The sequence below is a fragment of the Panthera tigris genome, chromosome F2 (assembly GCF_018350195.1).
Source record: "Panthera tigris isolate Pti1 chromosome F2, P.tigris_Pti1_mat1.1, whole genome shotgun sequence".
NCBI lineage: Eukaryota > Metazoa > Chordata > Mammalia > Carnivora > Felidae > Panthera > Panthera tigris.
The window spans coordinates 8,011,260-8,036,688 of record NC_056676.1 but is presented as its reverse complement, the minus strand read 5'-3'; the positions used below and the strand labels follow the sequence as shown (position 1 = coordinate 8,036,688).

At 43.1% G+C, this 25,429-nt stretch overlaps 1 protein-coding gene across 1 annotated transcript in view; it reads right to left on the bottom strand.

Moving 5' to 3' along the window:
• XKR4 (XK related 4) overlaps positions 1-25,429 on the bottom strand; it is a 413,265-nt gene that overhangs the window by 149,699 nt on the left and 238,137 nt on the right. Inside the window, exon 2 of the mRNA XM_042973574.1 lies at positions 5,154-5,353. Within this exon, the coding sequence (XP_042829508.1) occupies positions 5,154-5,353 (200 nt within the window). The remainder of the gene's footprint in view (positions 1-5,153; positions 5,354-25,429) is intronic.

Sequence of the window (25,429 nt, the reverse complement as noted above, 5' to 3'; positions counted from 1 at the left end):
GCTCAGTGGGCCCTCAGTGGGGGCGGGTGAGCTAGACACGGTCAAGCGCTCCCCTCATTTAAAGCATCCCGTCGAGAGAATAGAACATTCTAGCACACACCCAGATAAATTAGGTGCTTCTAAATATATTTTGTCACGCTGTTTGTAATGTCACAGTATACACTTTTAATAAAACATGAACTTTTTTTAGGACAAGTTTTGTGGGGCTTCACACACCATCATGCACATAAGAGACATTCGATAAATGTGTTAATTAACTAATGAAAATAGCAACTGCAGAGCAGACAGATCTAAAGGGATGTGGGACACAGTCCCACTCACAGGCTGGCACTCTTGCCTGTGCTTCCCCTCCCCCGAAGGCAGAGGTAGAGCCAGGCACATGTGGAGACAGTCATCTGGCAGAGGAGGAGGGCTGAGGTAGCTGGGTTTCTCCTCTGACCTGAACCCTGCAAAGGGAGCTGGGTGTGGCTCTACCTTTACTCGGAGTTGAACGACTGGGCATCCCACGATTTCGGTCTTGAAGGTCCTCATCAGGACGTGGCAAATGAGGTGTGTTTCACACTTCAGGGATGTCTCAGTTGCCTCAGTTTTCTGGGGGCAGTGCTGGATGTTTGAGGACAGCCCCTTAACTTGTGACTTCCCCCGTGATCTCACGGGAGGCAAGAGAGGAAATGGATCAGTAAGCACTTCTCCCAGCCCCCCCTTTCCTCCCTCCTTTTCACGAAGCCTTCGGGATAAACTGTTGGAAAAAGGGGGCAACACGTGGCGTTTTGGATATGAAGAAACCAGGATCGAAGTAGGCGTCGGTGTCCTTCTTGCTCGACAAAGCTGTCCTGGACACATGGCCTGTGGGAGGGCATTTATTTGTCACTCACTCCGCACATCACAGCCAAGTGCACGTAGAGTGTAAAATGGGATCTTCTCATAATGACAAGTAAAGGTGGAAACTGGAAACGAAGAGCCTCAGCCAGCTGGAAAAAGGGGAAACGTTTGGGTTCGCGGATTGGCACCCACTTGCATCTAGTGAAGGCCTGATTTCTCTTGGTTTGCCTAGATGGTTCCTTTCAAGGAATCACTTTTCTGCACGATGCCTTCACTGGTGGCCATGCGCACCTGGCCGCCAGGGCTAGGCGACCGGGCCGCACCAGCCTGAGCTGTGGCTTACACACACACACACCCTGTCAAGAAAACATCGTGTGCCATGACCCTGCACAGCATTCCCCGGGCTGCTCCACGGAGCACACCCTTTGACCCCACGGAGCATGGCATCGAGCTAGCAAAGACCTGGGGACGCTTGTTTGTACTTGAATCAATAGCTTCTCTGCCAATTATGGGAGGCTGGGTCCACACACAACCAAAACCGAGCGTTCAGAGAATTGCACTCACAACACTAAAAGTGACTTAGAGACCCTCTAGCCTAGCTTGCCAAAAGGTCAGGTAGGGCAGCTTCTTTCTATAGAAGGTAGACAGTCAACCTTCTACCCCTGCTTGTACCACCTAGACACAATCAACGGCCCTGGATGGGTTTGAGACGTTGCTTAAAAAGAGGACAGGCAGGCGTTGGGCCACATCTCACATCTTTAACACCAAGAGCAGTGTCCTCAAATGGGGACTAATCGGTACACCATTGCCCATCTCGGCTTTCCAGGCATTCTTTCTACTTCTCTCTCTCTTTCTCCATCCCTGTCCTTCCTCCTTTCCCTCCCTCCTTCATTCCCTCCTTCCCACCTTCCTTCCTTCCTTCCTTCCTTCCTTCCTTCCTTCCTTCCTTCCTCCCTCCCTTCCTTCCTCCCTCCTTCTCTCCCTCCCTCTCTCCCTTCCTCTAATCTCTCTAATCTCTCTGTCTCTTCCGCTCCTGGCAGGTGATATGAAACTGGACTGGAAAATCATAACAAGATGCATGCTGGAAACTCCAAGCACAGGATGCTGTTCTAAGTGGCCCCAGGCACTATACGCCATCTAAGCTCTGCATGTACAAGTGGACCTTCTTGAGTATTTCTTATACTTCAGAGATAGATATTCCGAGGGAAATTCCAGTTTCTATGAAGAGCAGCAGTTCCGTTTAAGGTGACAGTGCGGAGCAAAAAGACCGGACGTTCATGTTCAAACTTCTGCTCTACTCTGATTCCTGGTCTCAGGACAGGAGCCAAAGTGTCCTTCCCGGGACAGTGCAAACGGAGAAATAATTATACTGTACTTGCATGGCTCACCACTGAGCCTGTCAGCCTCCAGTATGATGAGGTATCTCTGACTTAATTATTCAATAAGTAAGGAATGCTGAGAAAGGAATTTCGACAGCTCACAGTGTTTCAGGGCTATGCCAACTTACATAAGGAGAATACAACCTTTAAGCATCAGTTTTAACATGTCGTATTTTTTGCTTGCCTTTCTTACTGGTTTTTAAAAGAGAGACCTTCGGAGAGTAGTAGATGGTTGAAATTGAGATTTCTATCCTAAAAAAATAATAATTCTAGACAGTCACGTACAAGAAGGACTTGCAGACGTAGGACCGCTCTCTACCCACTAAATAAGAATTTTTTAAAGATTTTAATTCCGAGCTCTTTGCAAATACTTCAGAGGGCTCGTGCCACTGATTATTTGCATTCACTACAGAATATTGTTTTTACCTATAAAATCCCAAGAATCTTCCACCATAAATACATACGAAAATATATGCCAGACTAGCTTCTATCACATTTGTGTTTCTCTTCCTAGAGGGGAAAAAGCTCTGTTCCTGTAATGTATTCACATCATTTAATTTACAAGCTGGTTCATTTCAAGCGGGATCATCTATCAGCAGAGGGGTGAATTTGGGAGCTCTCTCTGAAGACAGATTTCTCTTTAAAATGCAAAATGATTTAGATAGTGGGGCCTGCGCTCAACTTCATTTGCTGGAGGTTTTGTGCTTGTTGTTGGGTGTCAGGTATTTCCGCTGTTTGGTCTTTTAACATAACTTTCTGCCCACCTCCCTTGTTTAAAAAAATGCAACACTAGGATCCCCCTCGAAGGCTAATGCCTTATCTCGTGCTCCATGACTTGCGTTGATCCTGGTGATCTTTGAATCAGCCAAGTCTTTTGACCACCTTGGGAGCGCTACAGAACATATTTCCCCTAGAGCTTTCCAAGTTTCACAGCATGGCTCGCCTTGGCCAAGGACGAGGTCTGGCTCTCAAAGCAAGCCTCATGCAAATGTGAGCTTAGCAGATGAGCTGGGGACACCAGGTGTCAGTGAAGAGCCACAACTCTGAGAAACAGAAATTTTGATTCCTATGTTGAGAATGAATAATGGGAGAAAAACTAAGGGTTGCCTTTTCTCTACTTTGTTTTTTTTTTCCCTGTAAAACTCTCGAGCTGAAGTGATCCCATTTTCTTAGGCCCTCTCTCACCTCCTTCTTGCCCTAGTTCATCATCTTTAGGATCAAAGCTCCTCTATGATTTTCTAAATCTTTTAGAAAATTGTAGGGACATCCAGTAATCTAGGGCCAGTGCAAGGCAGCTTGCAACCCTCCACCTTCGTGCCTGGGTTTCCCTCTTGTGTAACGACACTAAGAGATTGTCGAGTTGTTCTGGAGATAAGTACCAGATTCCTGGATAGAGATTTAGTTTGATGTTGCCCTTTATACTGATGTCCTCATTTACACACCATTTCCTAATGCATATAAACCTGGCCCTGTGAGGTTCCTGGACATTCACTGATACGGAGACGGAATAGAGCTCCGAGGAGTTTGGAGATCATCTAGTTTCATTTGGGACCTTTACATTTGAGAAGCGGGGGCCCCGAGACATTAAGCGACTTGCACGCGGTCTCCCAAAAAAGTGAGTTAACCAAAGCCAGATCGTCTTTCTGTAGCTTGTGGCCTTTCACCACTAAAGAGAGTCGTCCGTCTGCAGCTAACTTACGCGTCTTGCTTTCTCATCTGTTTGCATACTAACACACCACGTTCTCTTTCCTCCAATGTGCTTTCTAGCACTTGAGAATCACACCCTATGGATGTCTTTGACCTTTTTCTCAAGCTTCTTGGACCGAAGCTCTTCTAATGCGGAGCCAGAGTGGGCCAGACATTCACAAAGAAATGGGCCCCCATCTACCAGTACCCTCTCCATTTTTCTTTTCCTCTAATATGCCCCCCCCCACCCCTTGCCAATTAAAGCACTCAGTCCAAACTAACGTGCCCATTGCTATAAGAAGTGATCAGGACATTACAGAGATTCCCCACACCAGCCAGATCAAATCTGAAGTTAGAGCGTGGCCCAGAACAGGACGGCAACATGTATAGACGTGGAGGAAGTCACAGCAAAGGCGCTAATGAGATTGAAACAAAACAAGCACATTATAACATGTTCACTGTTCCACAGCATCTGTTTAGTTACAGAATTGACAAATTACCAGGACACCCCTCGTTTAGAAAGGGGCTACCTAGCCAACCTCCATCCAGCCATTTAGTCGCTTATGTGCTCACTGGTCTGTCTGAATCTTCTTGCTGCTAGAAAAGATTTGAGTACCAGATCCTAAGGAAACGTCAGGGCAGATCTGTTATAAGTGTTAGTCTTCCTGATGAGATTATCAAACAAGACAGCAAGACAAAAATATTAGTCTGATATTCGTTTCATAAAACTCAGTGTACAAACAATCTATTGTTAAATATTGACAACAGGTTTTTCCCAATGATTTGAAAACAATATTATGGCCACCTTTACCATTTCCTTTTAATCTCTCTGTCTCTCTGTTTCTTAATGTCAAAAGGAAATTATGGAGATTACCCTAAATTCAAATATGTTATAAATATTATCAGAAAGAGAGAGAGAGAGCTAGGCCGTTTCCCCCCCAAATTTTTGGAAATCATTCTACCATACAAGACAGAAAAACTCCGCTGACTATTTTCATACTGACCACATGTCAAATCATACAAGCTCTTTCCCTACTCAGAGGGCAGCTGGAAGGCAAACCAGAACTGTCTTTCTGTAAATTAGCTGTAACAAGTAATTGTGAAGCAGAAAATGTGCATCATTCACAAATTCTCGCGTCAAGTAGCAGACTTCTAACAGGGAGGACCGTGGCCTCTGTCAACACAGCATATTAGAACAGTTCCTCGGATTGTGACAAAAGTAGCCAATCTTTCCCCAAATTCAGAAACCAAATTGCAAGCCCTTACCTTGGAGGGCCTGTAAGCTATGAGTCTGTACGATAATGCAGAGCTGCAGGACCAGCTGTGGAGCACTTTCCAGAAAGGTGGCTAGCAAATGCAGCATACTCACATCTGCATACTCATACACCATTTTCCAGTAAAACCTCCATCTGTCATTCTCCCCACTCTGCCGGCTTCGAATACCTAAGTATATGGTGTGGAAATATCTAGAAAGAAAACATGGAGAATAAGAAAGACATGAGTGGCAATTTATAATTCAAACACCCGGGCTGTTTTTCTTTTCTGCAAATCACAATGTGCAAGGACACGTGAAACAATGACTTTGGTGGCTTGTTAATTTCACGTCCGAAGTTGACCATTGAACAAGTACCCTTATTCTTCAAATTTCACTTTGAGAAGTCACTGCAATCTTTGTGCTTGTGCAAGGTATTCCACTGACTTGCAAAATGAAGAGGGGGTGAAATGTGTTGGAAACGCAGGTGTAGAAGGGGTTTACTACTTTGACAATCTACACACATTCTTTCCGGTCAGTTTCTCTATGGGCTCAATGGTATTCAGGAGACGGATTTTTCCTAGGGCTCCACGCAAGCCTGAAGTATTAAAGTGTATGTGCTTGTAAACCCTCCTGATGTCTTTTTAAAAAACGTTTTATTGGGGTGCCTGGGTGGCTCGGTCGGTTGAGCGTCCGACTTCGCGAAGGTCAGGTCACGATCTCACGGTTCGTGAGTCCGAGCCTCACGTCCGCTCTGGGCTGACAGCTCAGAGCCTGGAGCCTGCTTCGGATTCTGTTCGGATCCGGTGTCTCCCTCTCTCTCTGCCCCTCCTCTGCTCGTGCTCTGTCTCTCTCTGTCTTTCAAAAATAAATAAATGTCTAAAAAATGTTAAAGACAGTTTTATTATTGAAAATTTCAAACATGTACAAAAGGAGAAAAAAAATCGTGTATTGAGCCACCCGGATCAAGCGACTGTCGATACGTGTATGCACAACACACACGTCATTTGTCATTAATACCTCCACTGACTCCCTGCCACCAGATTATCTGGAGGCAAATCCCAGGCATCATGTTATTTCATCTGTAAATATTTTATTAAAGATAATTTACATGCATAAATGCAATACCGCTATCACATTACAAATAAGGATAATTTAGTATTGTCAAATACTTGGTTTTCACGTTTTGCTGATTATCATAATTTCTTTACAGTTTGTTTGAAATACAATCCGAATAAGACCCCTGTGTGATGATTATTTGACATGTATCGTAAGTCTCTTTTGTGCTTCCATTGTTTTTTTCATTTCCTGCATATTTTTCACTGTCTTGATCTTGATGATTGCATTCATGAGGTGCGGTTAACATAGCTGTCCTTTTTGTTTTCTTCAGTGAGGTAGTTAGTGTTGATCAGATTCAAGTTTGATCGTTTTTAGCAGGTGAGGTTGAGTACTTTCTTGAGGAGACCCTGCTGTTCTCCTTATGACACCATCATCCACTGTTGATCGTTGTAACGGTGATATCTGAGTCTATCACCCTTAATTTTTTTTTAAGTTCTTATTGAAATTCCAGTTAATGAACATACAGTGTAATCTTAGTTTCAGGTTTACAATATAGTAATTCAACACTTCCGTACATAGCTGGGGCTCATCACAGCCAGTGCCCTTCTTACTCCCCATCACCTAATTAACCCATCCCCTCTAGTAACCATTAGTCTGCTCTCTATAGTTAAGAGTCTGTTTCTTGGTTTGCCTCTTTCTCTCTTTTGTTTCCCCTTTGCTCATTTTTTGGGGTTGTTTCTTAAGTTTCACATACGAGTGAAATCATATAGTTTGTCTTTCTCTGACTGACTTATTTCACTTAGCATAATATTCTCTGGTTCCAGCCACATGGTTGCACATGGGAAGATCTCATGCTTTTTAATGGCTGAGTAATATTCCATTATATAAACATACCGCCGTTTCCTTATTCATTCATCAGTCAATGGACACTTGGGCTGTTTCCATAACTTGGCCATTGTAGATAATGCTGCTATGAACATTGGGGTGTAAGTGTCCCTTCGAATCAGTAGTTTTGTATTCTTTGGGTAAATACCTAGTAATGCAATTGTTGCCTCACATATTATTATTATTATATTATTTTCCAGAGTAGCTGTACCAGTTTGCAGTCCCACCGACAGTGCAAGAGAAGTCCTCTTTCTCCGCATCCTTGCCAACACCTGTTGTTTCTTGTGTTGTTGACTCTAGCTATTCTGACAGGTGTGAGGTGATATCTCATTGTGGTTTTGATTTGCATTTCGCTGATGATGAGTGGTGTTGAGCATCTTTTCATGTGTCTATTGGCCATCTCTATGTCTTCTTTGGAAAAGTGGCTATTTGTGTCTTCTGCCCATTTTTTTAATTGGATTATGTGTTTTTTGGGTGTTGACTTTTATAAGTTCTTTATATATTTTGGATACTAACCCTTTATCAGATACGTCATTTGCAAATATCTTCTCCCATTCTGTAGATTGCCTTTAGTTTTGCTGATGGTTTTCCTCGCCGTACAGAAGCTTTTTATTTTGATGAAGTCACAATAGTTTATTTTTGCTTTTGTTTCCTTTGCCTCAAGAGACATAGGTAGAAAGAAGTTGATATGGCCAATGGCAAAGACATTAATTACTGCCTGTGTTCTCCTGTAGTATTTTTATTGTTTCATGCCTCACATTTAGGTCTTTAATCCATTTTGAATCTGTCTTTGTGTATGGTGTAAGAAAGTGGTCCAGTTTCATTCTTTTGGATGTTTCTGTCCAATTGTCCCAACACCAATTGTTGAAGAGACTGTCTTTTATCCCATTGCACATTCTTTCCTGATTTGTGGAAGATTAATTGACCATATAGCTGTGGGTTTATTTCTGGGTTTTCTATTTTGTTCCATAGATCTATGTGTCTATTTTTGTGCCAGTACCGTACTGTCTTGACTACACCTTTGTAATATAACTTGAAGTCCAGAATCATGATGCCTTCAGTTTTGCTTTTCATTTTCAAGTTTGCCTTGGCTATTCATATCACTGTAATTTTGTTGTTGTTTGTTGTTGTTGTTGTTGGCTAGAATACTTCTCCAGTTGTTAGATCAGTGTCTTTGCAGTATGTTTGGTTGACTGAAGCTTATTCTCTAGTAGATCACTTAAGAAGGGTGCATAGGGACAATAGTGTTTGAGTTCTTGCATATTTACAACAGCATGTGCCTATGAATCTTGCCTTGTGTGGGAATAAGTTTCCTAAAATCTCACAATTTGAAATGAAAATGGGTGCCCATTTTTAGAGTCGGTGAAAGAGCCTACCCAATGCAAAGATTCTCCGATACCAAGAGGGGAGGATGGGAGGGATACAGCAGCGAAGTACAAAAGCAGAACAGCTGGGACAACCTTTTCACTGGAGGGTCAGTTTGCTTGGCTGTAAAACCTATGCCTATTCCATACAAGACCCAAGATCTGCAATTTATTTATTTAAGTCCATCAAATCTGTTAATTTCCTGTTTACTAGCATAAACTGTTGTAATGGAAGTCTGATAAAAATCTTATAGTCTTTCTCTTATAAACTACCTGAGCTTGTTGTTTGGATGTCCAAAGAATATTTTGTTTCCCTTTGAAAACCTATAGTTTTATTAAAATGTATCTTGATACTGAATATTCTGCACAAGTTTCTCTGGAATGTGGTACATATACTCTTCATTATGTAGTTTCAAGTCTTCTTGATTTATAGTATTGAGATTTATTTATTTATTCTCCATTACTTTGGTTTCCTTCTTTGAGGACTCCTATTTAGTTATATTGTATCTTCTTTATCTTCTGTATCAACCAACTTCCCTGAACTCTTTTAATCTCAAATTACTTAATGATTTCATTTTTTCCTCATTTTGACCTTCGATTTATCTGCTAACTATGGTGTTTGGATAATGTCTTACTCCTTGTAGTTGAGTTTTCATTTTTCAGCTGCTTTCAAAAAAAATGAGAATTCTATATTGGGTTATATCATCTTTCTTGTCAAATCTTAACTTCTTTTTATTTATTTCTGATGCTTTTCTAATTCGGATTTACATCTTTCATAGTTTTTATAATTCTGTTAATTTATTTCAACTCATTTTGAAATATTTGCTTAGGGTTTTTATCTGTTTTGCACATGTGTTTTTTTCCTGGTATGCTTTCATTATCTGCAGGAACATCATCATATTTCCTATTTTCATTTCCTTATAATAGTTTTGATCTTTTTCTCATTGCTAAGTTTAATGAGTTACTTTAGTTTTTATGTAGTTTTAGGAGGGGTCAATGGGCCAGGATAGTTTGGCTGGTTTCATAGCTCCAGAGCTCATTCCTCTGCTGTTCTCACGAAGGAAGAACTTGTCAACTTTCTGACATCAGCTGCCTTTGTTTCTGTGACCCTTCCTTTCCATCTGGGCCTTCTCGTTCATTTCTGGTGGCTGTCCTTGTCCTGCTCAGTTGGAATCTATTCCCAGCAGATTCTGCTTAGTGTGGAGCCTTGTCTTGGAAGGGTCTGCAGTCTGTGGGTAATGAGACTGCTCCAGTAGTATCACATTTAATCGCGTTATGGTCCCCTTGGACTCATCCTTGCACTGGATCATTGAGAACACACTTCTAGGCCTTTCTTCCTCTCCTGGAAGATTGGATATTCCAGTGAGTGGCTGTTGGGGATTTGGAGGTTCTCCTGTTCTTAAGGTCTTCCCTCTGCCTCTTCCTACATAGTTGCCGATACCACATGGCTCTTACGAACTGTCCCGAATTTGTCCCTTGGTAATGACGGGGGTATCTCAGCACTGAGCTTTATTGCGGGTATTGCAATAAAACTTCAGTTTTGCTCTGCTTATTTTAATGGGATCGTTTTGGTAGATTCAAAAACTATGCTGCCACTGCCACTGCATTTACAGAGCAAGAGCATTTTAAAACACAAAAGCAGATTTAATCATTCCCTGGGGCCTCGGATTGCTCTCTATCAAGTATAAGATGAAGTCTGTAGAGCACTGCTCACAGGGACTTTCATGAACAGATCCCTGTGTTCTTACCTCTCCACAGCTGCTGCTTGTGATTAGCCTGGTGCAATGCGCTGGCACCCCCTTTCTCAGATTTCCATGTGCTTTTCACAAGCTCATTCTTTTCTTGGAGTGCCTTTCTTGCTTCATGGACTGGCAAACTCATTTTTGAACTGACCAGATCTGTCCAGCGATCACCAATAATCACTCACTCTCCCGTGCTCTCCCTGTGTGTATTACTTCCTTAGGGCTTTAACAAAGTCCCACAAACTGGTAGCTTAAACCACAGAAATGTATTGTCTCCCAGTTCTGGAGGCTAGAAAGCCAAGATCAAGCTGTTGGTAGGGTTGGTTCCTTCTGAGACTGTGAAGAAGACTCTGTTGCCTGCCTCTCCCTTAGTTTCTGGTGGTTTCCTGGAACTCTGTGGTGTTCCTTGGATTGTGGATGCATCACCCCACTCTCTGCTTTCATCACATGGTGATGGTCTCCTCACATGGTCTCCTCCATGTCTCAGTCGGAATTTCTCCTTTTATAAACGTGCAGTCGTATTGGATTAGGACCCACCCTAATGACCTCATCTTAACTTGGTCATCTGCAAAACCTCGTAGTGTTTTCAAATAAGATCACATGCTCACGTAGAGGATGTTAGGACTTCAACATCTTCTAGGGGGACACAGTTCAACCAATAGCACTCTTCTCTTGATTTTGATCTTGTTTACCCTATGACCTCTCTTCCTCTGTTCCAAATCTGCATCTCCCATTCCAGCCCTCCCCTGAAATCCAACCTGTATGTCCATCTGCTTTCCAGGTTTCCAATAGGCATATAAAAACAAATATATTCAAAATGCTTGATTAGCTTTTCTTCTAAATTTGTGCCATCTCATACATAATAATCTATACTGCCATATATTCAGTCATCCAAGCTACAAGCCTAGGGGTCATATGAGGCTACTACCCCTCCCTTACCCCTTATATATGATAAAAGACTATGTTCTGGAACGCTATCTCCTTAATGTATGTTCTCCTCTGTTTCCTAAAGTCTGAGTCTCTGGGTTTCTGTTTTGGTTCTGTAACCTACCACAGTATGACCTTAGATTTGACATCTTTCTGCCTCAGCCCTTCCATCTCTAAAGGCGGAAGAGAACAGCACCAATTGCATAGGCTGATCTGAGAAGGAAATGAAGTAAACACGAAGGTCTTAGCACAGAGCCTGGTAAATAGTAAGCATTCAGTAAAAGTTAGTTCTTACTTTTAATCAACTTTGGATTCTCTAGTGGACCCATCACCATGCTTCTAGGTGTAGAAACTGAATCTAATTCTGCCATCTTTTTAAAAATCTTTTTTCATGTTTATTTATTTATTTTGAGAGAGAGTGCGCGTGTGAGTCGGGGAGGGGCAGAGAGAGACGAAGAGAGAATCCAAAGCAGGCTGCGTGCTGTCAGCACAGAGCCCGACACGGGGCTCAATCACACGAATGTTGAGATCATGACCTGAGGCGAAATCAAGAGTTGGAAGCTTGACCAACTGAGCCACCCAGGCACCCCCAAATTTTTGCCATCTTAAAAACCTCAGTGACTCCCCATTGCCTAGAAAATATACAGTGAACTCAAGCAGTGAAAGACAGTTAAGGCTTTTAGTTTATCCCTTCTAGCCTAACTTTTGGCTTCTGTACCCTTCACCCCCCCCTTCCTATATCCTGTGTCCTGCCATATTCAATCACTTCTGCTCCTTGGCTATAAATTCACGCCTCAATACCTTTGTTCCTATGTTTCTCTTGCCTGGAAAGTCTCTCCACACCCTTTAACACCCTGGAATTTCTATTGTTTTATGAGTCGAATATCATCATTCCCTCACCCTCTGTGACCACCCAGGAAGCCGTTCCACTGTTTGTACCCCAACTATATTTAGGCGGACTTTTGACCAGAGTAATTATCATTATTTTGTATTTGTTCATGTGTGAGTTCATCTCACATCCCAAATATAAACCCCTGGAGAGAAAAGAATGTCACTGTTTTTGTGCCCCTACGTCTAGCTCAGTTTCTCATGATTAATAGGCACTCAATTTACTTCACGGCATTTTATTCCTTCAATGAATATGTATTAAACACATGCAATGTTTGCAATTTTGTATTTTTCTGTAAGGGGGGGGGTGGCAGCCACTGTCCAGTTTTGAGCAAAAGAGTGAGAAATCTGACTTACATTTTAACAAAATTGCTTATTGTGTGAAAAGGAGAGGGCAGGGGGGCAAGGGGGTAGAGAGGGACATCAGCTGGAAGACTATTGCGATCATCTGGGCGAGAGAAGACTCGGATTTTCACTAGACTGCCAATGGCATTGGTGGTAAAAAGGCGTCAGAACTGGATAACGGTGAAGAGGGCACCGACACCCTCTGCATGTTGAGGGAACAAATGAATGATTTCAATGCTCAACCTTCTTGCGATTATCACAGAAGGTTAAAATCCAGGACCCCCATGGCATTGACAAAGGCAGTAAAGCTCCCACAAATGCCTCCCGGAGTTCTTTCACTGCCAGTTTTCACCTGCGGAGGAGATTATGCATCCTCTAAGCTCTCCAGCCACAGGCTAAAAAGCCACAAACGGATCTCCCCGGTCCGTGGCCCATGGGGACTGAACTCTTCTGGCGCAATGAAACATTTGTTTTGTTTTGCTTTGTTTTGTTTGGTAGCACCGGGAGCTCTCAGTGAACCTGATGGCGGTGGTAGGTTTGTTCCTAAGGAACACAACGAACAGGTAATCTGGCCTTCGGGAGTTTCATATAATAGGACACAAAAATCTAATCTTCCGATAATGCACATACAGAGTTGAAATACCTACAAACCCAGAATAGTAAAAACAAAACAAAATAATTTTAAGGCCAAATGAGCTGTATATGTAAAGGCAGAAAGATGGGGGTGGGGAAAGCCCTATGTCGCGATAATAAATGCCTTTGCATATGTAGTTCCCTTCACCTGGAAGTATTTTGCACATTCATGTTACGTTTTCTTGGAATGGCCTTCCCTCTTTTCTCCACTAAGGAAACTTAATGTTTGTGGTTTAAAACTCTGGTAATACATCTCCCCTCAGAATACCTTCCTCGGTGACCCGCAACCAAGAATCCTTCCCTGCACCTGACTTCGTGCCTACCTGTAATACTGCGGGTATCTCACTGTATTAGGATTATTTGCTTCTATGCTGGATTCCATTCAGCACTATTTTTGTCCATGCAAGCGTTCACAAATGTGTGCTCAATTGAATTGGGGGGGGAGAAAACCTCAAATTGTATTTCTTTATAATTAGTTACTTCGATGAGATTGGTAAATAGCCTATGTCACATCAATTTTTGCTTCTGGTTGGAAGGACACAACAGTTTATGATATTTAACTAATAGTCCCCCTGTTATGAATATTATGTAGTATCGGGATAGTGTTCTCCTTTCTCTAAATCAGCTGTGATAGCCATCAGGAGTGTCATGCCCATAACTTGGTCATGAGGAAATGTCAGCTTGGGTTTTTCTCAAGTCTGTGCTCTGAAAAATGGCGAGAATAAAAAGGCTTTGCAACCACAATCGGATTTCTTCCATCTTGCCAATGTGTTAATTGTATAACATACTTTGGTCATATGATTTTTTGTGACTTATTTTTCATCTGCTACCAGAAGGAGAGGTTGAAATAGAAGAGAAACATGGACTATGAGTCACACATCTTCCCATTTATTCCTCACGGTAAGAAAAATTTGCCCCAGGTGAGTGGGAGATGAAAACATAAATTTGTGTTTCAATGTCATATTCTTTCCCCTCTGCCATTGCTACCTCCGATATGGGCTCTGTTGACTCCTGCCTTCCAGCTGTAAAATAAGCCCCCAAGAGAAGTCTTCAGCTTTTCAACTTTTGCTCAACATTTGACCACCATCATGGAATTCCACATTGTACACCCGCAGCACATACGGCAGGAGCTTTGACTTCAGGGAGATCTGCTTCTGTGATAATTTACTTCTCAGGACAGGAAATTCCATCCATGTTGACAAAAAGCCCCAGATAGCCCTCTACTAACTGTTAATGTCACCTGTTCTAGAGACAAACCATCAGTGCAGAAAGCAAAGGAAGTCTGGTGACATTTATCATTCAATTCCAACAAATGGATAAAGATGTTGAGTTGTTTAAAGAAGCCAGGCTAGCCTTCATTATGTTTTCTATCTAGTAAACTACATAGGAGACTGAGAAGTACATACAGAGAAGTAGACCCAGGAGTCCCTTTTCTACAGAAGTTTAGAACAATGTGGGGCTTGAACTTCCTGACAGGCTGCTGTGAGGGTTGAATGGAGGATGTGTCTTACACACGTGCCTGGTTCACGATAGGAAGGTTGCTGCTCTCCAAGGTTATTGATGCTCTGGATTCTTCTAGAATGTTCATCTTTTTGATGCTCTGAATTCTTCCAGAATGCTCATCTTTTTAACCCTAGTAACTGAAGGTAGTTTTTTGTCTTCAGCTCTTCTCATTTTCCTTAGGCATTTTATTCTTGGGAGTATTTCCACCACATTGGATTTGGCCTTTGGCTGGTTTTCCAGAGGGGCAGATGAAAAAGAGGGCCACTCTACTGCAACACGAGACAATTCCTAGACCTTCTGAGTATCAAAGGAATCCCGGTGGGGGTCCACAAGGGGAGTGGAAGGACTCACTAAGCTTTTTCTTCTTAGGATTTGGCTTTGCTGTGTTGATAAAAGAAAGGTATCTCTGAAAGGGGCAATGGTGACCAGGGAAGTGCATAGTAATGAAAGCCTCGATACTTTTTAGATATTCATACACACGGCAGGGAGGATTCATAGAAAGCCATGTTTATAGTTAAAAATTTAGCCTAATTACCAAAGCGTTTCATGTAAGAGGTAAAAAAAAGTTCCAAAGCTTTAGCCTTGAGGATGAAACACGCCCTACGCACGAGAGAGCAGTGGCTTTAACTCCACAGCTCTCATTAGTGCTGATGGGAGATGTTCCCAATAAAAGCCCACTCTGAAATATCAACGTGTTCTGCCTGCTCCTCGAGGTAAATACGCTCGGATGACATTTGCCACTCTTACTGTAGGACTGATTCATTTTCTGGGAGGCTCATTCTTCTTATTTGTTGCCTGGGGAAGTGTGCTACGAGAAGACACAGTTTTCCTTAACATCACAAAAGGTCACCAGGAATTCTGCACCGGCTTTATCAACATAATGTCGGTCCACCAATAACAGCCGGATTTTGTAATTTCCTCAGCTTTCTTGAGGCTGTGCACAGCAACGCATCTACCTGACTCCCACCATGCTGCACCCCCAGGCACCCACGTATAACCCAGCCCCTCTACAACACACATGGACACCAATTCACGTCCGGTGGTTTTCGGGGGATTCCCACTGAGCTGAAATGCTCAGCTCCTTCTCGTCAGTTTCCAAGTGCAAAGAGCCACCGGGGCTAGCGTCTCAGCCTCCCACATGGCCAACTCAGACCTAAACATATCGTGGCAAAAAAGCAATCGACGTGGGGGTGGGGAGAGGGGAAAGTCCACACATTCATCATGTCAAGCATTGTAAATGCGTTCAATCTGACACGTAGCGTGACTGAGATCTTTCAATCATCTGTGCGGAAAGGAGCTGTGTGTAACTGTTGTTTCAGACAGTTCATATCTGAATGAATACTTCAGTCCTTAAATAATGTTTGATCAAGTGCTCACTACCGGTATGTCGCGAGCGGAATCAGAAGTCATGACTAGCTATGAGGGTACTGTGCCTACATATTCTAATACGGAATTATTTTTGTATCTCCCAGCACATTAAACGGGTTCGCTGCTAAGCGCTGTTATTTCTACCACCTGAAAAATGCAGAGCAAAATCTGTGCAGAAGAGTTTTAAAGAAACAACATGAATAAACAGTAATTCCAGCAAGTGGTAGTTTCCTGTGGCTTGGCTACAAAGCTTTACACTAGGAATGTATATACATTTACAGCACACGCACACACACACACACACATACAGGTGTATATATACACACATGTACGCACATCTCAACACTAGACGCTGAGAAGTAACAAAATAGTATGGCTTCTTGTCTTAAGAAGCTCTTTCATAGAGGGGTGCCTGGGTGGCTCAGTCGGTTAAGCATCCAACTTCGGCTCAGGTCATGATCTCACGGTGTGCGAGTTTGAGTCCCGCGTCGGGCTCTGTGCTGCCAGCTCGGAGCCTGGAGCCTGCTTCGGATTCTGGGTCTCCCTCTCTCTCTGCCCCTCCCCCACTTGCACTCTGTCTCTCTCTCAAAAATAAATAAACATTAAAAATTTTTTTAAAAGAAGAAGCTCTTTGGTGGAAATGTTAAGCAATAAGAGCACACCACAGCACCTTTTTTCTTTTTTAAAAAAAACACCAGAATACCAGTCTCAATTTATGCTGAACAACAGTCAAGATGACTAAAAGTCCTGGCCTATATGCCCATGGTGGAAGATTTTCCTAGTGGCGATTGTTTTAAAATCAGGTTCTATTTCCCATCCATCACCCAAAGGGGCGGGAGCGTAGGAGGGGTGGTGTGTGTGACAGGTGAAAGAATGAGTTGGATGACCTTGCACTTGACAAACACTAGGGGTCACAGCTATCAGAGGACAGTCTGGGCTGCTCCTCCTCCCTCCTCCCCCCAGGGGATCAGGATGAGGTGTCACCTCACACTGCGCAGACACCTCCTCACACCCACCCTGCTCTGTGTTGTCACCCAGCCCTGGGTGCGTCATCTCTCCCAAACCAAGGGGCGTGTTTGCAGCCAGCCTCTCAGATGCCTGAGAAGAATATCCGCGGTAAGAAAGACAGGGGAGTGCGCTCAGGATCTCCCAAGAAACCCTTGACAGGGACAAGAAGTCCAGAACCTTTTCTTCATTTCGTACACTTACTTTTTTCCTCCAAGGGCAACACTTGCCTCTCCAACTAACGAGGGTTTGCATTTCTCTGCATATATTTGACCCCCGAGCTGTGTTCCTGTCACCTCTATCTCCTGCTCAGAAACGGAGAATTAACGTGGGTCCTCACAGAACAGCACGCAGGTACTACTGTGTGTTATGGTACAGAACATCCTCGCAGGGCGTCATCTTATACCCAGTAAAATCGCACTTACTTGGCACCTCAAAAAACTTCTTAATTATTTGTATTGTTCTGTGAAAGTAAACCTTACATGTGAGACAGGGTTATTTTTGTGTTGTTTAAAAAAAATTGTCTTTTAATGTTCATTGATTTTTGAGAGAGACAGAGACAGAATGCGAGTGGGTTAGGGGCAGAGAGAGAAAGGGAGACACAGAATCGAAGCAGGTTCCAGGCTCTGAGCTGTCGGCACAGAGCCCGACGCGGGGCTCGAACTCACGGACCGCCAGATCATGACCTGAGCCCAAGTCGGAGGCTCAACAGACTGAGCCACCCGGGCGCCCCTGTGTTGTTTAATTTTCACACGTACCTCTCAGGTAGTTAATGTATAAATAGGCACTCTTCACATATTTCCTCAAATCTAGAGTAGGAGAGAACAGAGTTGTTTTCTCTACAAAACAGTTTCCCCTAGAACGGGCATCCCAGCCAGGGCCTCTTGGGACACATGGTACATTCAGCTGAAACAGGAAAGAAAGCTGTTGAACTTGAAAGGAAGTTCCTTTACTCATTCTTAACACCTCCTACCGGGTGTTAGGCCCTCAGAACGATGCGTTTCTCCCCAAATGATTCTTAGAGTTCTAATATACTAATATTTTCATAGTAAAATATGTGTTAAAATGGAGAAGAGTGGCTTGGAGAAAATATAGCATGCTATTGACATGGTATAACTTTTTTTTTAAAGTATGAAATTTATTGTCAAATTGGTTTCCATACAACACCCTACATGGTATAGCTTAAATTCAAGCCTTCCAATGATTAAGAGACTACTGGCAGAAATTATTAACGATATTTAGAAGACAGAGGGTAACAGAACATTGGTTCTCACTCCTCAGGAAACAGCGATTGTGATGGAATCAGAACCTTCATGTTAAGCTCTGCTGGATTGATTTTATGACAAGCGAAGAAAGTTCCAAGTGTGTGTGTGTGTGTGTGTGTGTGTGTGTGTTTTATTCTTTTGAAAATATGATGCTTTGCAGTTTTTATATCCTTGACTTTAGCAGACTTATGGACATGTATGGTTTTAGAAGTTAACCGAAAAATCCATAGGCCTGGGGCATCTGATGAATCACATCCATTGAGTGGCCAAGTGGGAAGAAAAGAGAATGAGGGGGCCAACCGAGGACACCTTGTTATAGTTCAGGGTGTGCTGTGATCCTGGGTGGCTCTGGGATCCTGTCTGGAGTGTCCTCAAGCAGACATACATTATAGGGATCGATTTTACCATTACCATTGAATTCTTATAGCTGTTTGGGTCCAAATGCAATCATGTCGCAATCTCGTTAACATACTTCATTACGGTTTACATTGTTGTTATTATAACTTTATTATTTACTTATTCATTTATGCAGAATCTTGGCAGAATTCGATAACATAAAATATAGTGCTGTGGAAAGAGAGGGGAACAAAAGAACTGTGGGTCTGGATGGAGTGGGTCTGAAATATTTCAGTGTTTGTGCATAGGAGATCTTTGTGTCGTGAGCCGTCAGGTTTCACTTTCCACTGAGGCCATCGGTTGTGCCCCGTGTGGCAAGATGCTGAGATGAGAACATAAGATGTTTGCTGACTCCAAGCTTACAGTGGCTGGTTTAGTCTAGAGTTCATCACAGCCTCACCCCAAGCACCTAATTCCCGAGACGGGATTGCTAAAAGGCTCCAGAGGCCAGACTTTTGGAGACTGTGATGTCAATTCAGCAGGAAGAAAGCAGAGGACCTTCCTAAGACTGGAGAGTTCCCTTAATGGAGGTGCTGACATCACAGAGGTGGTGACAGTACAGAGTGGCTCGTGGGGATGAGTCAGGAAAGGGGGAACACCTTTCTCTAAAATGACGGACATAATTCTTTCCTTATCCCATTTGTTCGGCAATCTGTGTGCTCAACTGTTTTTAATACCCCAGGGATAATTGTCATAGGACAATTGGCAGTAAGAATTTGGCAAGTAAGATGTGAGGAAACAATATGGTAAACGTGGCGGGGGGTGATCCTTTATCCAAATAATCTAACGGCACGTAGAGTCCCGTTCAGGAATACTGCAGTCAAAGCTTCCAGGACCACCTACAAGCCAGTAACTATGGAAATTGTTCCTTGGGGATTGTGCCCACAAACAAAAAGTTCGGTGTTTCCAAAAGCAAAGTCCCCTTTGCTTATAGTAATGAATTCAGTGGCCCATTCATTCATTCATTCATTCAGCAAGTATTTATTGAGCACTAGTTCAGAGATAGGCACTTGTTTTAGCTCTGGGAATATAGCAGGGAATGAAATAGGTACTTGTATTCTAGTGGGGGAAGACAGACAATAAGCAAAATAAACAAGTACAAGATAAAATATACAATTCACGCCGAGTGCCGAGGAAAAAAATAAGCCAGGAAGGAGGGTAAGGAATGTCGGGGTGCTTGTCAATGTCAATACAGCCAGGGAAATTTACTAGAGAGATGAATCTGAGTCAAAATTCAAAGGATGGAAGAGAGGTAAGCCCTCTTCACTTAAAACCTAAAGAAGAAGATTCCAGGCAGAAAGGACAGGAGGTACAAGGAGCTAAGGTGGGCATATACCTAGTCCATTCCAGGAGCACCAGATAGATAAAAATGAGCAAGGGGGGAGTAGTAGGAGATGGGATCAGAGAGGAAATAAAACAGCCTGATCACAAAGGGCCTGCTGGGGTCTGTAGGGACCATCTAAGTGAGAGGAGAAACAATCTGAGGGTCTGAACAGGTGACAGACGTGGTCTGGCCACCATTTCACAAGGATTTTCTGACAGCTGTGCTGAGACCAGGATGAAGGGAAGTAGGTAGAATCAGGGAGGTTACTGTAATAACCTTGGCAGGTGATGCTAGTTGTGTGGACCTAGATAATAGCCGTGGAGAACGATGTGGCCTCTGGTGTTCATTTAGAAGTTGGGGCCAGTGGGAGTTGCTCTGATCAAACGCGGGTGTGAAAGAAAGAGGAAACAATGTTGATTCCAAGATGTTTGCCCTGAGCTCCTGCCAAATGGAGTTGACATTTACCGACCTGAGGAAACTGAGGTAAGCGATTTGCTAGATGATGATGAGCTTCAGACATGTTAATTCTGAAATGCTTCTTACACATTCAAGCAGAGATCTTGAGGAGGCCATTGGGTGTGTTGGGAATTCAAGCCCAGTCTGAGGATGATTTGGGAGGCGTTACAGTATTTAAAGCTACAAGATGAGATCATCCTCCCTTGAAGTAAAGTTGTGTCAACCTTAATCATCTGCGTGCCTCCTCACTAGGCATGGGTTTCATGCCCCTCATGAGAGAGTTTTACTTCAAAACGCACCATGCCTAAATACCTCAGGTGATCCTAGGGGCAGGGGATTCTCTCAGGGAAGTGTGAATGCCCAGGAAGTCACTCCTTTCTCAAGTCCTGGAGTGGGAAAGAAGTCTCCCTAAGCCAGGGGGTCGGGGGGCGCAAGGGTTGTCTACCCAACAGACCACAGTGTTATTTCAAACTCCTAGAAGAAAGCTGGATAGTGTGGCTTTGAAATTAATGTGATGATAAATTGTCCATGATGTCTAAACCTAGATGCAATTTTGGTCATCTTTTTTCAATTGATAATTCTGGTGAAAATGACACAGTTATATTCAGAAAGTTCTTCCTTACAGAGTAGCCAGAAATGGCTGGGCTTCCCCTTAAAGGGAAGAGAGAAAACACAGAGAATCCAAGGCACCATCATGGCAAGTGTGTGCTGGCGTGTTGATGTCCTGCCCACGGTCCCTTGTCACCCCTGCCCTGGTACATGCTGAGGGTTTTCTCTCAACCCATATGCAAGGCAGCATGGAGGTGGCTGAGGAGTTAGTGCCCACGGTCGGCTCTCTGCCAACGACAAGGCAGAGTGGTTGGTTGGATAAATACCCCAGCTGCTTCGCGTAATGTAATTCTTAAGGGTGTGTTCTCTACCGCCTCAAAGAGACCCTCGTGGCTCGTGTCCCAGCTGCCCACAGTGGTTACCTACTCATTCACGTACACTCTGATGACTGCTTTCCCTTCCCTTCCTGTCTGCTTCCCCACTCCTATTGGTACTTCCCGGAATTGCCTCCAAATAAACCATTCACACTTAAACCCCCCTCTTAATTACAACACCTCTTCAGAGCGGCACCCCCAATGAGGCACCTCCTCTGGACATCAGTCCTCCAAATATACTAGTGGCATCATATCAGTGACATGCCCACTAGCCCCACAGTGGCTCCCGAGTTTCCTGTTGTGTCTCGATTACTCTGCCAAACACTCCACGCGGTCTCTGATCAGGTCCAACTTCGCAGCTCATCTCATTGTATGGCAGTGTCCATGTGACCCACGTGGACCTCCTTCACAGCCCTGCATGCCTCCTTCCTTCCTCCCTTGGTGTCTACCCACGTTAGTTCTCCCTGAACGAAGTGCCCAATCAAATCTGAGGGCGATTCCCCCAGGCTTAGCCCAAGCTCTCTCCAACTGCTGTTCCTACCACAGTGATTTGAAATTCTACTGAATTCTCTCAGCACCAAAAGTCTCGATCCCCAATGATCCCTAATCCACGCCTGAAAGCGTAAGTTTTGTTTTGCGTGCTAACTCGGATCCACTGGAGGTCACTGTGTTGAGAAGGATTCTGAGCTGGTCTTTGAGGTCCTTGGCATTAATTAGTGGAATCTGCCATGTGATAAGCAATAGCTAATGCAACCGATATTTGCTCAAATTCCTTCTTGTGGTGTTTAGTTTTGACTCATTAAATCGTAAGCCCCTCCAGCTGGTTATTCTGTGATATTTATATTCTTCCTCCTTTGAGCCTATCCAACTTATCAGTCTAAATGTAGATTCATTAATCTACATGAATTATGGGGTTCAAATTCGTATACATATACATACATGCATACATATGCATGCCCTTGACTTCGGCTCAGGTCATGATCTCACAGTCTGAGAGTTCGAGCCCCACATCGAGCTCTGTGCTGATAGCACAGAGCCTCCTTAGGATTCTCTCTGTCTCCCTCGCTCTCTGCCCCTCCCCAGGTCGTGTGCTCTGTGTGTCTCTCTCTCAAAAGAAATAAATAAACGTAAAAAAATTTTTTTAAATAATAAAATAAAACCAGTTTTCTCATCTTTGAGCATTCTGCAACACAGACCTACCTCCTGTGCCATATCACATTTGGTTATCAACTAATGCTTCCTAGCCAATTTTCCTTAGAATCACAGAATAAATCCAGAGGGAATGGGCGTGTATGCTCATTCTTTCAGAATATAATTTGAGCTGTTCTGGTAATTTATGAACTGAAGTTGTACATTGTGCTTTGGACTCAATTAGGCAGGATCAGTGGTCAGTGAGACTTAATTTTGTGTTTTATATCATAGGGAAAAAATCCCACTGATGTCACACTTTATTTAGAGGATGGCTTGAGCTGAGGAAAAAATAATGTTAGCAAAAATCCAACACATTCTTAGAGGCCTTCCCTGGACCTCTATTGTGCTTTATGGAAACGTGATTCACGATGATGTATTAACTATTAAAGCACATGTAAGGCTTAACTGAAATTTATAGGACAGCTTTACTTAATTTACTGTCTATCACATAATTTTGGGCATGCTGCATAAATAACAAAAGACTGCCTACATCCTTCTGTTGTTTTACCATAGCCCAGCATTAAAATTAAACTTGCTGACCTAAAAAAAAAAAAAAAAAAAAAAAAAAAAAAGGAAGGTGCCATGCCACCCAGACTTGAATTTGCAACTTGGGTTTTGACTGGCAGCTGAGGGGCAGGACATGGAACCCGTCTGAGAGAGGTACGATGGTGTACGTGAGCAGTTTCGAGGTTCCCTTCTATTACTCAGTTTTCTGGAAAGAATGCATATGATCAAGCAAAGGGAATTAACTTTCTGCCTAAAATACACAAGCATCAGGTTAGATGCTTTATATGGTTTCTTAGTTTTCTCAGATGCTTTATGAAGTGGTGTTGTTTACTCCCTTTGATCCAGAAAGGATCCTTGCCATAAGACGCTTGGGTCATTTAGGAACGTCATAAAGCCGGTGGGCAGTTGAGCGGACCGTAGACACTATTTCTCCAAGACCCAATGCTATGGAGCCATAACGAGACCAACTTCCATAGAATCCTACAATCACCAGACAACCTCAGGCTTCCAGTCCAGAAAAATGTGTCAGCTACCTGTGCCTAAATTGCAACTTGGTTTTCTTATATTAAAATGTATTGGGGTCAAAACTCACTAGTGTTTTAAATATAGAGTTGAACCTGATATGCTGTGTGGTTCAAAGCAGCCTGTGAGTTTCCAGAAGGCAGCGCTGGGATTCCTCCCATGGGTCCTGACACTAAGCAATCTGCTTGTCAACAGCTACATGAGACAGTTCAATTGATTGATTGATTGATTGATCGATCGATTGACTTTGTCACAAACAAGCATGGTTTTCTTGAGCCTGTTTTCGAAACCGCCTGTATAAATCCAAACTATCCAAAAATCCAACCATAGGGCTTGGTCTGGCTGAGGTGCTCCCAGACTTCAAGTGTTGAGGATTCCGTTTGCCCCCCCTCACTACCGTCTGCATGCTTCCATGGCTCCAGGCCAACTACCCTGTAGCCACGGCTGAGTTCTTGGTATCACACAGGATAACCGAATAGCACCTTGTCAGGGCCACAGTCTTTGGTCACCCTTGGGGTCACCCTCGATGAGGGAGGACCGGGGGAGTCACTGGATAAAAGCTCTCCTTTTCCCTCACCTGGATGAGCCCAGGTGCACTTGCCCACAATGGCGGTCAACTTGACAAAGTGCCCCGGGCTGGCAGTCCCTGCTTTTTTGTCTCCCACTCAGGCTCTCTGGGACCACCTCCCCGAATAAACCCCATGCATACTTGTTCTTGTCTCAGACACTGCTCTCTGGGGGTCCAGGCTAAGATATTTACTATAAGTGAATCTACAGCTTTATTTTTCTCGTCAGGGACTGTGTGGGAATTGGGGACTAGGTAAGTGACAGTTGCCCAGACTGAAGATGCAAACTTTGTAACAAAATTTGGGAAAGAAATTAGCATTTTTAAAACCATCTTTTTTTTTCATTTTTAAGAGCAGATCTCTTCTAAATCCATGTGACTTTCCATTTTTACAACACCTGACGAGAGTGGCGCATTTTCACTTATTGTTCCGTTAAGTTTATTGTAAAGGCCACGCCAAACCAGCCTATTTCTGTAATCAAGTTTTTTTTTCTAAGCAGCTCAAGCAAGAGACAATACTGGAGACATACTGTTCATTATGAAAGAAAGCTACTTCATATTGAATATGGCAGCATATGGCGGTAATCGAATGTCACTTGTTTGATTTTCTTAGAACACAGGGACAAAAATGCCCTGATTTTTCTATCAAGAATAAGAAAAACTTATCCTATTCTCAGAAGGATCACTGGATTCAGAGACGAGAAAAGCTAGCAAAGGTTTTCCTTTAGAAAACCTTCATCCAATGCATTTCACTCATGTCTCAGGTCATGTGACCCTTTCACAGTCACTCCCTTTGTACCTGCTGATTTACAGAAATACCCATTTATTTTACTATTATCCCTTCTACCACATACAAATTCCCTTTCTTATCCCCTCTCTTCTTTCCTCTCTTCTTTTTACTACCTTTGGTCTTTTCTTCACGTCAGTATTGAAAATAGGTTATGCCCTCCCTAGATGTTTTCACTCTTTTCCGGAATAAACTGAAAAAGAAGAATAAGGAAACACAGCATGGTATATTCCTAAGCAGCCTTCATTATACATTTAAGGACCTCAATTACTGATTGAAAGACATGGCCTCGGTTCATAAAATATCATAAAGAAATATCAAATTATATACAGGCCTCTTAAGGTAAAAGAGGAGGATGAGGAAAATGAGAAAACTAGTGAAACAAAAAGCATGATTTGATCAGTGGGGTATTCTAATTCAAGAGTCCAATTCGGGTTCCAGAAACTTCCATGTTGACATTTCTAGGAACTATAATTTCTTTTCTGTTGAAAGGCAAACCTTGGTGGTAGGAGACACTAAGACCCTTCTCAGTGATGAGATCACATTGACTCTGCATCTGCTATTTCCCACTGAAATCCCAAATTTATTGATTGTGGTCCCATTCACTTTTGGGTAAGAGCTGGGCATGAGGTAAC